The sequence below is a fragment of the Cyprinodon tularosa genome, unplaced genomic scaffold (genome assembly GCF_016077235.1).
Source record: "Cyprinodon tularosa strain WSP-4 unplaced genomic scaffold, ASM1607723v1 ctg6, whole genome shotgun sequence".
Classification (NCBI taxonomy): Eukaryota; Metazoa; Chordata; class Actinopteri; order Cyprinodontiformes; family Cyprinodontidae; genus Cyprinodon; species Cyprinodon tularosa.
In genome coordinates, this window is record NW_024039340.1 from 4,582,387 (window position 1) to 4,598,728 (window position 16,342).

The following is a 16,342-nucleotide window of genomic DNA, read 5'->3' on the forward strand; positions in this document are numbered from 1 at the left end:
GATGGCCGCTCACACTGAGCCTGGTTCTGCTGGAGGTTTCTTCCTGTTCAAAGGGGGTTTTTCCTCTCCACTGTCGCTACCAGCATGCTTAGTGTGAGGGATTGCTGAAGAGTCAATGAGTCGATGCAATCAGCTGGTTTTCCTTAGATAGAAAACTTTGAATCAATCTGACTGGATGATCTGGTGAACTGGAAAGTGACCTGAGATGACATGATGTGAATTGGCGCTATAGAAATAAACTGAATTTAATTGAACTGCATTTAAATCGGCTCTCTGGCTGGATCACTCCAAAAGGTAAAGATTTTCCTCAAACAGAAGAAATATGTTCAGAACAATGTTGTAATTCTAGCTGTATGCTGTACTGAGTAATAAACACTTTTATGGACTCTAACAGGTTAAAATGGAAATGGAAAACTGAGTGACCTTTCCCTCTGACCTGCATTTTAATTATTACTTTTTGTTTACGTTTTTTTCTTTTTTTTTACCACATGCAGCATGCAGGTCAGGGAAACATGCAGCAAAGGGATTTGAGCCCAGCAGATAAAGGAATAAGGTTTCCGTACATCGGTCACTCTATCTTAATGCCCTTTGGGTTCCATATGTGAACCTGGCCTGATTTCCCTTAGTAACCGCTATTTAAAACAAAAAGTTGTCCTAACATAGACCTGGTCTTTCTCAGGACAGCTTAAGAAAAAGTCCCTAAATCATAGACTTCAGCAGTGATTATTTTCCCCATGCAGACTAGATGAAAGAATACTTTTTTGTACCCATATTGTGATTTTCCACTGAGCAGCTGCGCTTCCACAGCCATCATTTGGCTGTCAGACAGGTCTTTGCAGGCTTTAAGTTTTTCCAGGATGAGAGGATCTGAGTTCTCGATGTCGGGTCCTTCCAGGCTGCAGGCCATGTTCCCCAGAACCTCCACGTTGTCTCTGTTCAGGGCAGCCCCACTGATCCCCTAAAGCAGTGAAAGGAGTTAGTCAGGGAAAATATGACTTAATGCTCTAATCAGCTGCATATGTTTAACATTTTCTAATATAAATTAGAATATTATGGTATGTCTATTGGCATATGGTTTTTTTCTATCTTCATTATTAATTTTACTGCTACTCACCAAGCAGGTCCCAGCTTCACTAAACTTCTTTGAGCCTTTGTTCAAGATGCTGGAGGCCACAGTGAAGTCTGCAGCACCCAGGGCCGAAAGGTAGGACCTGCAGTTTCCTTTCTGGATGTTTCTGGTGCTGTTTGGTTGTAAGATATTAAAGGGAAGAAATATGAACTATTTTAAGCAATTGACTCAGGCTGCAACTAAATATTATTTAGCAAATCGATTCATCTGTTGATTTTTTTTTTTATAATAATTGGATAGAAAAAGATTTTTGACAAAAGTAAAACAGGTGAAAATAAAAGTTTTCCACTTAAGGAATTCTGGATAGTACGACAGAGTATTAGGGCCAGGCTAGAGATTATTGTTTTTTCTATTCCGAGAATAAAGTCATCATTCAACAACCCGTTTCAGAAAGAAAGCTTGGAGCTCCGCCCAGCAGATGACAGCCAAGCAGCTCCACCAATCAGCAACCAGAGTCCACTTTGACATCCTGCCCAGTTTGATGCTGCTGCTAAAAGATTTCCTGATTTATCAAACCGATGCTAAAGTAGAACTTCACATGATGCTCCACATTCCTCATTTTAGGGAAGAAAGGGCTTCTTGGAAGAGTTGACATAAAATACGACTTGTTTCTCGTAATTTTAGGACTTTATTCTCATGATGTTACGAATTTATTCTCGAAATAGAAGAAAAAGAAAAATGTCTAGCCTGGCTCTAATACTCCGTCGTAGGATAGAGCATATTGAAAGAAAAAAACATCTGTATTTTTTTTTTTATCTCAAATGTAAAATGTTTATATATTTTTGTTACAATTTTGATATAATTCCTGCTCAAAGTGGGTCGCTCTGTCAGCTAAAGGCATGTTTAACTGTCTCTATACTCCAATTAATGATTAGTCGATTACTAAATTAGTTGATGATTAATTAATCCAATTAATTGTTTTAGCAATACAACTGAAACAGTAATGAAGTGACTCTAGACTCACTTTAAGTAGAGAAGCATGTCTGAAGGATAATCTGTGAAGTTCTGGGAGATGTTGTCACTCAGCAGGTTGTACATGCAGGTCAGCTACAGGTTCCAATGGAAAAAGATTTGATATTAGAATAAAATGAATGGACTGTATTTACAGTTCAGAGTTTATCGATAGTTTTGGGATTCATTAGCAGTTTTTTTTTTATTTTATTTTTTACAGTGGCTGCCTTGGAAATGTTTCTACAGAACTTACCTGTGGTTCCTCCAGCTCCACCTTATCTCTGCCTTTTCTTGGCCTACATGCACGAATCAACTGTCTGATTCGAGATCTTTTCATTTTACTAACTGTGCCACATGTGAAGCCTTGCAGGAAATATCGAGAAAGCCTTTAGAAAAAAAGGAAAAGCTCAGTAATTAAAATCACAGGTACATTTTCAGGCAAACGAGAAACTTAACAAAACTTGTTAGGTTTGGTCACTTACTGCTCAATATCGAGGTCTTTGTCACCCAGGATCGGAAAGAATATGGTGGACTATAAGAACAAGACACAAGTCAGTCAAATATTAGAGAAAATTGATCTGTTTGGTTGAACAGAGAATGTGGAATGATCAAGTTAAGGCTTCAAGGTAAAAAGGCTAAAAAAAATGAGTGCTGCTCATAGTATGGAGAAAGTTTTGGGCATTATCTCTTTGCAACTATGTGGGATAGTTCAGAGTGTTTGGCAAAAGCAGCTTTCTTATCTAGAAAACAATTACTTTTGCTTGCGGACTTGTTTGAACATCACACAACTATCTTAAATTTATCTTCATTTAAACAGGATATTAATATTTCATCTGCTTCAAAAGCTTATTCTTTGGCATCCTTATTACTGCTGACCTCAGCCGGGATAAATCTGCTTCACGTTATTATTTCTTCTGCGATAGAAGAAGACACAGGACTGACCTGATCGGATGTCCATGTCTTCTTGTTTAACACGCTGATGTCTGCAGCCCCATCAGGGAATATCAGCATCGTGGGAGGGATCTCAGTTGCCAAAGAATCAGGGACATTATTTACCACCTCAGATGGACTGGAGACCCCAGAAATGATCTGCATGAGAAGAAGAGTCCAATGCATCAGATGTATTCACTTATAAGACAATGGGGGGAATTTATAACTACATTGATTTCTTATTTGACCAAATAAGAGGGCCGTTCAATAAGTAATGCCCCTGCTCCTCGTCCAGATGTTAGATCCAGCTGAAATTTTTAGGGATGCACAATATAATCGGCCCCCTATCGGTATCGGCCTTAAAACTGAATATTGGACATCGGCCACCCCACCGATATTTAACCCGATATTTGATCAGCTTCCGAGTTTGTAAAGTCTAAAAAAAAAATTAAATAAAAATACTACTTCTTCTTCTTCCTCAAAAACTTCTTTTTTACAGACTTAAAAACTTCTAAAGACGAGGGAAAAAATATTGATACATTAAAATATCCCAATATCTTCATATGCTGATATATTGCCATTTAAAAACACCATATAAATCTCTTTTACTAATGAAATATTGCTATATGTCATCGTTATGCTACGAAATCCCCCGAAAATTCACGAAATGTTGCCATATTTTTATATGTTGATATATTGAAGCGGTATCGATCTATTTTACTAACAAAATCTCACAAGAATTTGCAAAATATCACGAGAGTTTGTAACAGAACGATGAAATTTCACGAGATTTTGAAAGTGAAATAGATCGATACGGCGTTTTTAAAAATCTATTTGATATCAGCATATGAAAATATATTTGAGTATATTATTTTTCAAAGTGTCAGAAATGAATAACAAAACTGCTATTTTCAATGACTACTTATTTTTGTTCAGCTTTAACATCGGTATCGATATCGGTTATCGGCTACATGAGTTTTAAAATATCGGCATATCGGATATCGGCCAAAATCCCAATATCCGTATCCGTAGAAATTTTGCATGTGCAATTATTTTTTATCTCTATAGATTAAGTGTCTAATTACAGCTCTCAACTTATTGTGGTTTCTGATTTACAGGTGTTTGAACTGAGTCAAATCGGAAATGGCAGCCTGTTGAGTGGCGAGCAGTGCAGCCTGCTGTCAAGAAAATAAGTGTTATTTCGGATTAGGCTTCTCCTTATCAAACCTCCCCTGGATGTTATGGCGAAAGGGCCCAGACCTGCCAGTTCTGCCCCCCCTTACCCGCAAACATCTGTGAATGCATCCAGAACTGTAGTGCCCGGTTGATAAACTTCCATCTTATCAAGGACAATGTCCTGTGGACAGCATTCATTGACAAATAGAACTCATTTAACTTACAAACACAACTGATGCTCAAAATGTGAGATTGACTTTCATGTGGCTACAGCCTCCGATGTGAATCTCTGCTTTGCTTCCTTTTTTTTTGTGATGAGGTTTTTTTTTTATATATCTCAAACTGTATCCTGTCAAGGATAAAGTTTTAAATATGCTTTTTTTCCTCTCTCCCTCCCCAATGTGGCTCCTATCTTTCCACAGAGATAAAGGCAGCATTATAGTGGGGCCATTGGCAGCAATAAGATGGAGCTAACGGCAGCGTTCTGCCATATTGCATGGCCTGAGTAAATAGTTCCCAGGGCCAACCCCAGCCCCAACCAGATGTATGTGATGAATGTGATGAACGGTTTGTGCTTAGTTTACAGTAAAGGAATTGATTGATTAATTGATCATCACCATAAGCTACTTTTTTTTTAAATCAAAGTTCTCCCATGGTGTACATCCTTTCAAATACAAATCCGGGATCACTACTCGACACTCAAAAGGCTCAATTTCAGACTTGACTCACTTCAAACAGATGTAAATCAGAAACCACAATTAGTTTAGAGCTATAATTGGCCACTTAATCTATAGAGATAAAGATAATTGCACAGCTAGATCAAACAACTAAAAGTGGTTCAGGGGCATTACTTATTGAATGCCCCTTGTATGTGTATCTCTCATATGTATTTCTGCACATATACAATGGAGGACCAAGTCATTTTGAAGACTCTTTCCATGATCTTAACTACAGCCGAAGTGGCAGTTGTTTCGTTTTTAATCACACGATGATGCTCAGCGGATGAATTCAGACAGGCTTCATGATTAACTTTGAGAAATGTTTACCTTTCTGACAAAGGTCTGCTGGACAACCTTTGGGGCTTTCAGCATGTTGGAAACAATCGCTGGGTTCTTGGAGGCAGTGATGGCTTCAGAAGCCGACATCTTCTCCACTGACTCTGAAGGAACACCAGCAATAAGAGTTCCCAGGGACACCAGGGAGGCTGCGGTGTTTATCTGTCAATCATATGTAAACTCATTAAAACCAAGATGTATTTTGACACTGATGGATGTAACAGTGATACAAAGAGACCTGGCTTGTACCTGAAAGCCAATGGAGGTGATGGACTGGACGATGACGTTGGCCTGGTCCTGTCCCCACGTCTCTACTGAGCCCAGACTGGACAGAGAGGAAACCAGGACTGTGGAGGACACTGAGAGGATCTGGGTTGTTGTCAGGCCTGAAGACGCACTTCCTAGATCTTGGAAGGTTTGCTCTGTGATGTTCTGGATGTTGGATGCCAGAGCTGCGGATCTCTGTTGAAAATAACAGGCATCAGTGATGGCAGCAAACTAAATTTCTATTCGCAGCAAACCAGCGTACATTGACATATATTACAGAAACTAAACAGTAGCGGCTTATGAAAATTGCCCTTCCCAGTCAAGTGCCAGCCGGATGGCAGCCCACTTCCCTGCAGCTCCCAGCAAAATCCCCTCCAACTTCCAGCCACTGGCCTTCTCCTGGGCGTGCATTTGTTTTTACTCTGTCTCCACCCTTTCCCTGAATTACAGGGTCTGACCAGGAGATGATGCTTCTCTTTAGATCTTAATGTCCACAAATCATGACAGAAAGAATATTTTAGTACAAATATTGATGTTTAAAAAGTAATTGTAGGGGACGAGCCAAGGACAAGCCCAGGACCAGCAAAGGACCCATCAACGATAGTGGGAAAATTTTTATAATGGCTACTAATGTTGGTGGTACTTTTAAAATCAATATAATGGATCATTTTGGTTTGCTATTTAATAAAGGATCCTTTGGTGCTCTGCTCAATACTACAAAAACGTCTTGGTTTATATGAACCCAGATCTATAGGAAGGGTTTTTTTTATTGTAAAATAATTTCACCAGTGTCCGAAAGCATAGCTCAGAAGTCGTCTGCTAAACATCTAGGGTTTAAACTGCTCTAGATAACATTTGCAGTTATTTCTGTTTTCCCGTATCAGTAAGACCAACAGAAATCTTAAAATGGATGAAAAAGGGTTGATTTGGTACCTCAGGATTTTCTGATCCATTGCAGAATATCTTTAACTTGTCCAAGATGACCATGGTCTCTGCTTCATTTAGAGATGCAAATGCTGAGCTTGGGATTTCCGGGGAGCACAACCAAATTCCAGGAAGCCTGAAAGATAGGTGGCATGTTCAATGATCTCAGTAAAGTGAAAGAAAATCAGTTACACATGTATTTGATTAAAACACTGGATAATTACATCATGAGTTGGAAGGATGAGTTGAACTGAAAGAGCTGCAAGATGTAGTAATCTGTCACATTTTGTGGGATAGCTGGGTTGGTAAAGAGCTCCAGATTAGCCTTGTCGCCCAAGAAGACATTCAGCTTAAAAAAAAAAAAACAAGTAAAATGGGACATTTAAATTAAACCTTAAGATCCGGAATGACCAAAACCTGCATTTTGATTGTTTATCAAGAGGTTTCAGGTTTGTATGAGAAAATACCTGAGAGGTGGAGACAAAGCTGGTGAGATCATCCAGCGTGATGAATGTCACAAAGCTGCCGATGTAGTTGAAAAACCAGGAGGTGGAGTTAAGCTCTGGGTCTCTGGGATCGTAGCACCTGGCTCCAGATCCTGTAGAAGAACAAGGATTGTTGATGTTGGAGGAAATTCCAGTAATCTAATTCGATCTTCTTCATTTGTCAATATGCCATGACACAAAAAATGTAACTTTTAGTGTCTTATGTGATGATGAGTCATTCATCTTTACATTTCTGAATGATTGATCTCAAATCCATACACACCGATGAATTAGAAACATAAGAATTCAATTTAAGAGAGTGCTTCATATATTTATCCCATGTCACACTTTTACTCCAAAGGCTCACCAGCTCTCAGGTAGCTCCTGATGGTGCGGTACACATCTTCCCGACCAAACTCAGAACTGTTGTAGGTAAAGTTGTTTCCCATGAAAGACACCCTGGGGAGCAGGAAAACATTTTAGATCTAGTTTTATGTGACCCTTTGTTCAGGATCTGACCACGTAAGGAACAGACTTACAGTCTCTGGAAGGAGAGACATGAGGCGTTCTGCACCACAGTGAAGTTCAGAAGGTCCTTGGTGAGGAAGCTCAGGTAGTTTTTCAACCGTACGTCGAACCACAGATCAACCTCAGACCCTTTGTTACTGCTCAGAGCCAAAGGCCACACACAGGGGAGGATGATCCTCCTCACGCTATTTGGGAGGTCCTCCTGCAGGAGCCGTAGCCATTAATCACTCAGTGAAGAGAACACAAACAGTAGCAGCCATTCAAAATGGCTCTTCCCAGTCAAACGCCATCTGAATGGCAAGTAACTTCCAGCTGCTGGCCTTCTCCTGGGCGTGCATATTTTTTTACTCTGACTCCACTTTTTCACTGAATTACAGGGTCTGACCAGGAGATGGCGCTTCTCTTTAGATGTTAAAGGGGGTCATAGAATGATTCTATAGGGTATCTGGTCCTTCAGGTCTCTAATAGGGTGTGTAACATTGGTTGGTCTGAAAATGGCATATTAGCTGTTCTATGAGCCCTAATGCAGCCTGGTTAAAAGCCCTAGAATGAAACCACAGGTTACTTCCTTTTATGGTTTGATCATGAATATTTAGATTAGCTATGCTCTGATTGGTTGGTTTATAACGAGCCAAGCTGCTGAGCAAAGACGCATCATAGCAACAAGCACTCACTCACTGAAACATCAGATTGTTGATATGGTAGGGTGACCAGACGGCCTCTTTTTCCTGGACATGTCCTACTTTTCAGACTTAAAAAAAATGTCCCGGGGGAATTTCAAATTTGTCCGGGATTTTGGTCGACTGCAGTGCAGCAGAATCGAGTCGTCAGTTCTGGCGCTGGTCCGGGAACCCTGGTGGACGGGGGCAGGGAGCCAGCGGGTGGCCAAGCAACCGAACCCGACCCGTTGGCCCCGTGCTTCTCCCCCGCCTGCCTTACCCTCCCCCCAGCCCCCCTCTTCCGGCTGAGGACAGGCGGCTCAATGAGGCTGAGGTCCGGTCCAGTCAGCGGCCCAGCAGCCAACACTTCATACCCGCCCCCACCGGGGCGTGAAAAAAGTAAAGGCCAGAACCAAATAAGGCAACATCCCCGAATTGACATCAACTCGGTGCTTCATTTGGATTCGCCTGTTTTATGGTGAATTGTGAGATTTGCAGAGAAAGGAGGTGTACTCTGAACTATCGTTATTCATCTATGACAATGGAAACTCTGTTTTTCATTCTATGACCCCTTTAATGTCCACAAATTATGACAGAAAGAATATTTTAGTATGAAGATTGATGTTAAAAAAGGAATTATAGGGGACCAGCCAAGGACCCATCAAGGAAAGAGGGGACATTTTGAATGGCTACTACTGTATCAACAGACTAACTGACCAGAAAGACATACCGTTTGTAGGAAGGCAGCGGTGTTGTTGTAGTTGCTGAAGATGACACAGATGTCTGAACCATTGTCGATGACATCAGGCTGACTGAGGAACTGATGCAGCTCCGATGGGCTTATGGTATTCAAGAGCTAAGAACAGAAAAATTAGTTTGTTTTTTAAACCTCTGTTGTATTTCAGTGCCTTGATGCTTAAGTCGATCTGCACCTATAATCCAAGGAATTTTGCTATTTTTTTTCTTTTACCTCTGACTTGCGATTTGGTGGCAGAAGAGATATGAATGTTGAAACGTCTGGAAATCCAAAGCTGAGGAAGCTGTTTTTCAGGAAGAGATAAAAACTTCCACCATCGTAACACTTCAGGGTCTCTGGATCTGTTTTGTAAAGAAAATATAGTTTTTTACTGCCATATATGGGGTCAGACAAACAACAAACTTTGCAGCAAATAATTTTTTGTTAATATGGTGTGCAGACTTTTCATAGACAAACCTTGGAGGAGGAGGAGGATGTTTTTGTAGATCTCTGCTTTTGTGTTGTTGCTTATCTGTATTGTGTCAAGCATGTTTATCCTGCATAAATCACATTGAATTAATGAAGTAGACAATATTTAAACAAAATTCACCAATTCAATCACTGTTTTCTTGCAAACTGTTTTCTTACATCTCTTGTTTGATGGTACAACTCCTGTTTGCAGCAAAGCCAAAAACTTGGTTCACCAAATTTGGAGAGAGATCAACAAGCAAGGGCTCCAGTCGCATCAGCCATTGCAGGAAGTCTTTATCACTGACAGATGAAAGGTCACCTCTCTCAAAGAGCACATGGAGGAAGGCAGATTTGACCTCCTGTGTGTAGTTGGCAGGCTGGGCCTGGTGGAAAATTTGATCAGGGTAAAACAAAAAAGGTACTAGAATCAAACAAGATGCTTATAACTGTAATTTAACTCACTAGAGAAAAAAAACATCTTCATGCTAATATTTTTGGCTTTAGAAACAGTTGCATTACTGGCCCTTAAAAAGTAAGAAAAAAAGCGCCATATAATATATGATATTATCAAGAGTAAACTGCTCTTATGGTGTTAAAGAGTTGAAATTGTTTGCTACGATCTTATTATTGTCACTTAATTACTTGTCTGAAGGTAAAAAGCTAATTGGATTTCTCACATCTAGCTTGTACTAAATGCAACATATGCTAATTGTATTATATTAAATTGTGTACAGGAGGCAACATTCATGCATTAATACGAGCTACCCTTTACTGTTACTGGTTACGACGCATCTTATGAATTCTATTTGCAGACTGCAAAAAGAAAGCATATGTTTTGAGTTTGAGCATTACAAGTTTTGAGTACAAGAAGATTAAATTCTTTTTACAAATTGAAATGTTGTGCTCTTGGGTTTTGGCAGTAGAAATCCTCCATATACACACTGGACAGGTTGCCAGTCCATCGCAGGACTGATAAGGACACTGGATCCAAAATATCACATTTGACCAGTGGCAGCTGGCCAATAGAGGGCGCTAGGGCGCTGCTCCACCCACCCAATGACTCTGATTAAGACAAATATATATTTTTTTTATAATTTTCAATGATTACATTTTTTGTTAAAATGTAAAAGATTTCGAAATATATTTATATATATTTTTTAGATGTGCAAGATAAATATTTAATCTTAAATGACTAGTGAAGCGTCATTTCATTTTTCGTCGGATTGGTGATGTATTTCCGCCCTAGGGCGCAGGAATCTTTGCCCATTGACTCTTGTTAAAAGTTGTTCATTCCCAGCAGCTCCTCTGCAATAGAAAGGTATAGGAGAGCTCGGGGCGTGGCTAAGCTGCCACCTGAGGTGACAGGAAGTGTGATTGACAGGTCGAGTTGAGTGAAGACGCATTGGAGAGAGAGACAGAGAGAGAAATGGTGCAAGGAACGTCCTTTTCCAGGACCTGGTTTAGCTCCAAGGCTTGGCTAGCTGCATGCAGCGAGGCTAAAGCTTTATCCTGCTTTCACTGCCTCCTTTAAATCAGTCCTAGCTGTCTTTCTCCATACTGGCTCAGATCCTGATGATTGATAAAGCACTTTTTAGAAAAGACAAAGAAGAATCAATAATCTGGGATTCACATGAAAAATATTAGAGAATAGTCTACTTGTTCTAGATGTTTGTTCATTTGCAGAGTTGCTCATAAATACATGCATTCTCAGAAAATAGTTTTTATATATTAAAATAATATAAAGCTGAAATTTTTTAGGTCTGTAACACGATATTGGACAATAGAAAACACAGAGTTACCTTCAGAAAGCCTCAGAAGGGCAAAATTTATGTACAAAAACCTGTACATGAAATTATGTTTTGTTTTTATAAAGTGCTTTTATAATGTTTTTTGTTGTTGGTATTCATATAAATATACTGGTGTGATAACTTGGTATCTGTTTGATTGGTTCTTGGTTTAAGTCTATTTTGAATTTATAGCCCACCCAGGGAAAACTCCTGCCGCTCCTGCTTTTAAGGCGTCATCTTATTGTTATAAATTATTAACAAAAACAAATATTGACTGAATATGAATATCTTGGTCTGTTTTAATAATTCTTGCGGTTTATAAGCCTCTTGAAAAGCACCTGGATTCATTTGTTCAGGAGTAAACTAGCAGCGATACGTTTAGAGCAAGATTTACATAAAAACAAATAGTTTTATCACTGTGAAGTGACCAAGATGTTGGTTTTGTTTACCTTAACCGCTGATGAGAGGGAATCAAAGAAAGCAGCAAAGTCTGGTGGCTGGATGACGCTCATGATATTTGTGACATCTTGTGTTCCATTTAGCTGTGAAGGGATTGCTGCAAGTTCCTTTAGCTGACTGAAGGTGAGAAGATCCGCCACCTCAGGCTAGACAAAAAAAAAAACAGGAACCAGTTTAGAAACATAGAACCGAGTTCTGAACTGTTTGCTGCAGTTTGGCAGCAGACCTTTCGTTATAGAAGCCACTGAAGTTCTGAAAGCGATTATTCTCCTTCTGCTGCAGATAGATTTAGACATAGACTCAAATTTATTTATCTATTTATTTCAAAATATTGAGATTTTAGATATTTTTTAACCCCTTAGCCGGATGGCTCCGGTACAGGGCCCAACTGACACCGGTTCATGTTTATGTATTTATATAAATCGCCCAAACACAGTCACATGGTGTTTCATCCACACACATTTCAAAATGGGGCTTTCAATTTTCTGAAACATGTTTCAAAAATTTTTTTTTACAAAAATAATTTGTTGTTTTATAGCTGTGTAAACAAATAGAATTCCACCCGACATGTCTGACTATGCCCGAATAATGCAACAGCTCGTATTCATTTTTAGCCACGCCTCCTAATGGCCGGCATCATTGGAAACTAGAGGGTCAGACCTTTCCAACGACTAACTATTTCAGGTGATGCTAAAGGCATGCGTAACATATGCTTACTGTGTGCGTAAAAAGCTCTCAGAATATAAGCATTGTGCTCAGTTCACTTTACGCACGGCAGCTTCAAGTTTGCTCTGCTCCGTGGATCCCGTTTCGGCTCACTTTTCCCTGCATCATTTTATTTTAATAAACCATGATGGCACAGAAGAGGAAAGTGGCCGATTTGGAAGCTTTGGAGGGAATCTTGGACCAGTGAAGGTGAAATTGAGCAATCATCAGACAGCAGCAGCCTGGATTGTGAAGAGGAAGAAGATGAGGACTTGCTGCTTCGTGATCCGGTTTATGAGTGAGTTGCATGGACTTTATTTTTTTATTTGTAGTATCTCTACAATATCTACAGCATGTCTCTGCTATTTTTGAAAAAGAGCTCACATTAAAATAAAAACAGTAGGAAAAATAGCACCGAAGCTGTATTTGTAAAACGCTGCTGTATATATATTTCTCCTCCCTAACCGTCTATTGTATGCGAGATTGATTCAGGGAAAGTTATACGAAACTTTTATAATACCCACATCTCGCCAATACATTTTTATTGTGTGTAATTATCTACTTTGTTGTAATAACTACTTTTATTTATTTTTATAGTCCAGATGACCATCACAAATACAGCAGGCCAAGTCCCCTGCTGAGATCATTCTTTTCAAGGTGATATGTCTATTCTGCAAAGATCTGAATAGATGCATATATTATTCCTGATGTATCATAATTTCCTTAGATTTTTGTTCCTACTATGATTGGAAGTCATTGTCAGATGTAACTACAGTGTTATTGTTGTTTGCAGAGGAAATATATTTTTCAACATATATTTGATTGCTTTTACAGCAATGATGCTCCAGAAAAGAAGAAGTATCTTCAGATTGAAACATTTTTAGCACATTTATTTGCATAATAATTTGTCTGAATAAATATTTTTGCACTTTTTCTTGGCAGAAGCTTTTGATTCTAATTTCTTCTTACATTTCTGTAAAGGTTTTGGATTCCTAATCCTTTTTAAATTAAATATCCCTGTTTGGTGTCAAAAATTGTACAATTCGTCTAATTTTCTATTCAGTTAGGTTATATTATTGTGTGTTCAATGCTAAATTCCAATAAAACAACGAGTAAATCCTTGGAGAAAAGGCTTTGCATTCAGATTCCCTTTTATGAATGGGAAAAATGCATTTGGCACAATTTGGCCACTTTTGACCCCACTGTGCCAAAATCACATTTCCACCTAGCACACTGCTCACTAAAACCTTTGTGGAACTAACATGCTTCAACTTATTCATTCCAAATTTGTTTGAGTCATAGTCAAGATCTATAAAGTCTGAAGGTAAATCCAGAGTTTTAAATTGGGTTTCATGGTGTAGATGGTGTGTTTATTTGGAAAAAAATTGGTGAAGCTAAATATTTTCATTTTTTTTTCTTTGTTTAATCACCTTTAAATCAAACATGGTGACATTTAAAAAAGTGGTTCCACTTAAAAAAAAATTCTCGCTGCCTTTTTGTCATATAAATACAAACAATTGTGTTTCCAATTTATAGTTTGGGAGATGTACTTGCTTTAATCCACATATGTAATTTCAGGCGGAAATAACTCTTAAGACCATCAGGGCTTTAGGGGTTAAACATAACTTTTCATAAATTATTGCTGTGACATAAAATTTAAAATATTCTAGTGAAAAGAAATACATCACAATAACGACCAACAATATGATAAATGCCCAACCTATATAATATCGATGAGAAAAAATATTTATTTATGCTCTTCATCTACCCATAGAATCATGCATCTATGTAGGGGTCAAGAAGCAAGGCTTTGGGGTTGTCTCATCACCTTGTTTTAAACATGTTTGAAAAATCAAAATATATAGTAAGTCTGAGTCTAAAATGCAGTACTTACTCCTTTAAAGTCTTTCTTTAAGGACAGAAAATCCTTGAAAGAGGCCTGAAGACGGAACTGACCAAAATTTTCCTCAAGCCAGTCTCTGTTGTTAGTGTCACCCCCAGAGTTCACACAGGAAAATCCTAAGCATCAAGATATCAAATGTTTAGATGTCCCTGAACATGAAGCACAACATCTTTTCATATACACCAGACAATGTGAAGTTACACTGTCATTAAATATAGTTCACCTGAGGACAACTGGACCTTTAGATAGTCCAATCCGAATCTTAGAACTTGTTGGCTCTGTGCCTCAGAGAGCTGGATGATTATGTTGTCGAAACCTTTCACACTGAAAACACAACAAATTATATTAACTCAATGAAGCGGTTAAAAAATTTCAATTTCAATTCGGTTTATTTATATAATGCCAATTCACAACACATGTCTTCTCAAGGCACTTTACAGTTCACCAGATCATCCAGTCAAATTGATTCAAAGTTTTCTATCTAAGGAAAACCAGTTGATTGCATCGACTCAAAATAAACATTTGTGAGGACTGGGTTAAAGTTTGACTCACATATTTTGATAGGAGCTGCAGGAAATGTTTCTTGGAATGATTTCAAATGTTGCTGAGTTGGCACTTGGTAGGAAGAGAGGAAGATACACCTGGAACCATTTTGCTATGCCATCAGAATTCAGCATGTAGAAGTTTGGCACGAGGGCTGTAATTGTTAAATTTAGGATACTGTCCCGCACACTGGGACTAACTGCAGTTTGGTTTGGCTGAAAGAAAAACAATGGCAATGAAACAACAATTCAAGACATGTTAAATAAAAAGAAAAAACTCACTATATCCGTGTGATTCATTGGATTTACCTTTGATAATCCATCAGCAAACACAGTAAAGAAAGACTCAAGGTCTTGCAGAGATGCTGAAGCAGTAAAACGTTCCAACACAGTAATAACCAGACTGGAATTGGACAGGTTGTCAGGTTCAAGAAGAAATTCAGCTTTTTGTCCGGAAGAGAACGAATCCAGGATAGCGACCTGCAATTAATATAGATATTGGAGGGATGATTGTAAGTGAACTAATTATTTTCTGGATACATTTGCAAATATATTACAGCAATTATGAAACACAAGTCAGGAGTTTACTTGAGACAGGTTGAAGAACTTCAGCTCAGAATATGTTGCGTATTGACCAAATGGACCCAGGTTTTCTTCAATCCATTGGGCATCACTCTCGATTCCTTGTCTGCAAACTGAGGAACATGTATGCATATTTGAACATTTTTTTTCTTCAAATGTGTCTGTTTTTTGTTCAATAACTCTTTTAAGGCTTTTTTTGCATTCTACAAAGCTATGGCAAAGTGACCAGAGTATTGAAGACGGCCCTACCTTTTTGGTTGATGACATCAGCAGAGTCTTTTAGGTATTTCAGTAAAACATCAACGGTTGCCTGTAGTCTTTGCTGAGGTATGGCAGTGACAACTTTCCCCATTCCTCTCACACTGCAAAGATTGGCACAAATCTTTCAGACACCGTTCCTTAAGAGTACTCTTTATTTTTTTGAGAATTCAAGTCTTGGTTGTTCTTCAAATGCAACTCACATGATACGATAGTTTGTGCAGTTCATGCCGGTAGTTACACCTCGGAGCATTTCTGGAGTGAAACTTGCAAGGACAGGGACCAGTTTGACTTGGAACCAAGCTTTAAAGTCCACAGCAGTGAACAATTGGAAAGAGGGACTGATGATCATGTAGGTCCTGTTCATGATGCGATCCCTCACGTCAGCTTGGAACTCTGGGGCCTTACACATGATTAAATGAGAGAGATCAAAGACCGCTAAGTTGCTATATTAGAAGTCCTCATACAGTATTTTTCAAAGGTTGCAAAAAGGGTAAAGTTCTATCAATTCTTTTCTATATCATAACTTGGATGAAACATATAAGCATTTGAATTTTCAAAATGGGGCTTGTTTTTCCACTTGATTGGTTAGCTTACCTGCTCCTGCTTGGTAAGCTGTGTAAAGAATTCATCCACATTTTCAACAGCTTCTCCCTTCTCCAGTCGATCAAAGACTCGATCGATTAACTTTGTGTCATTTCTGATGTCTGAGCTCTGCAGTAACTGTGCTACTTGGGAGGGAGACAGTTCTGACAGGACCTGCTCCTGCAAAAGTACAGGAAAAGGATTCAGGTA

At 38.8% G+C, this 16,342-nt stretch overlaps 1 protein-coding gene across 1 annotated transcript in view; it reads right to left on the minus strand.

Annotated features, from left to right (window-relative positions):
• Nucleotides 1-16,342, minus strand: part of LOC119797802 — a 36,893-nt gene that overhangs the window by 5,981 nt on the left and 14,570 nt on the right. Inside the window, exons 51-76 of the mRNA XM_038307015.1 lie at nucleotides 16,145-16,312; nucleotides 15,751-15,950; nucleotides 15,539-15,651; nucleotides 15,296-15,402; nucleotides 15,017-15,187; nucleotides 14,718-14,923; nucleotides 14,389-14,489; nucleotides 14,157-14,281; nucleotides 11,548-11,703; nucleotides 9,489-9,694; nucleotides 9,318-9,397; nucleotides 9,075-9,202; nucleotides 8,835-8,960; nucleotides 7,457-7,647; nucleotides 7,285-7,376; nucleotides 6,900-7,030; nucleotides 6,657-6,781; nucleotides 6,442-6,568; nucleotides 5,491-5,703; nucleotides 5,233-5,403; nucleotides 3,023-3,169; nucleotides 2,563-2,612; nucleotides 2,334-2,466; nucleotides 2,094-2,176; nucleotides 1,115-1,241; nucleotides 768-958 (exon numbers count right to left, since the gene is read on the minus strand). Coding sequence (XP_038162943.1) covers nucleotides 768-958; nucleotides 1,115-1,241; nucleotides 2,094-2,176; nucleotides 2,334-2,466; nucleotides 2,563-2,612; nucleotides 3,023-3,169; nucleotides 5,233-5,403; nucleotides 5,491-5,703; nucleotides 6,442-6,568; nucleotides 6,657-6,781; nucleotides 6,900-7,030; nucleotides 7,285-7,376; nucleotides 7,457-7,647; nucleotides 8,835-8,960; nucleotides 9,075-9,202; nucleotides 9,318-9,397; nucleotides 9,489-9,694; nucleotides 11,548-11,703; nucleotides 14,157-14,281; nucleotides 14,389-14,489; nucleotides 14,718-14,923; nucleotides 15,017-15,187; nucleotides 15,296-15,402; nucleotides 15,539-15,651; nucleotides 15,751-15,950; nucleotides 16,145-16,312 — 3,668 coding nt within the window. The remainder of the gene's footprint in view (nucleotides 1-767; nucleotides 959-1,114; nucleotides 1,242-2,093; nucleotides 2,177-2,333; nucleotides 2,467-2,562; nucleotides 2,613-3,022; nucleotides 3,170-5,232; nucleotides 5,404-5,490; nucleotides 5,704-6,441; nucleotides 6,569-6,656; nucleotides 6,782-6,899; nucleotides 7,031-7,284; nucleotides 7,377-7,456; nucleotides 7,648-8,834; nucleotides 8,961-9,074; nucleotides 9,203-9,317; nucleotides 9,398-9,488; nucleotides 9,695-11,547; nucleotides 11,704-14,156; nucleotides 14,282-14,388; nucleotides 14,490-14,717; nucleotides 14,924-15,016; nucleotides 15,188-15,295; nucleotides 15,403-15,538; nucleotides 15,652-15,750; nucleotides 15,951-16,144; nucleotides 16,313-16,342) is intronic.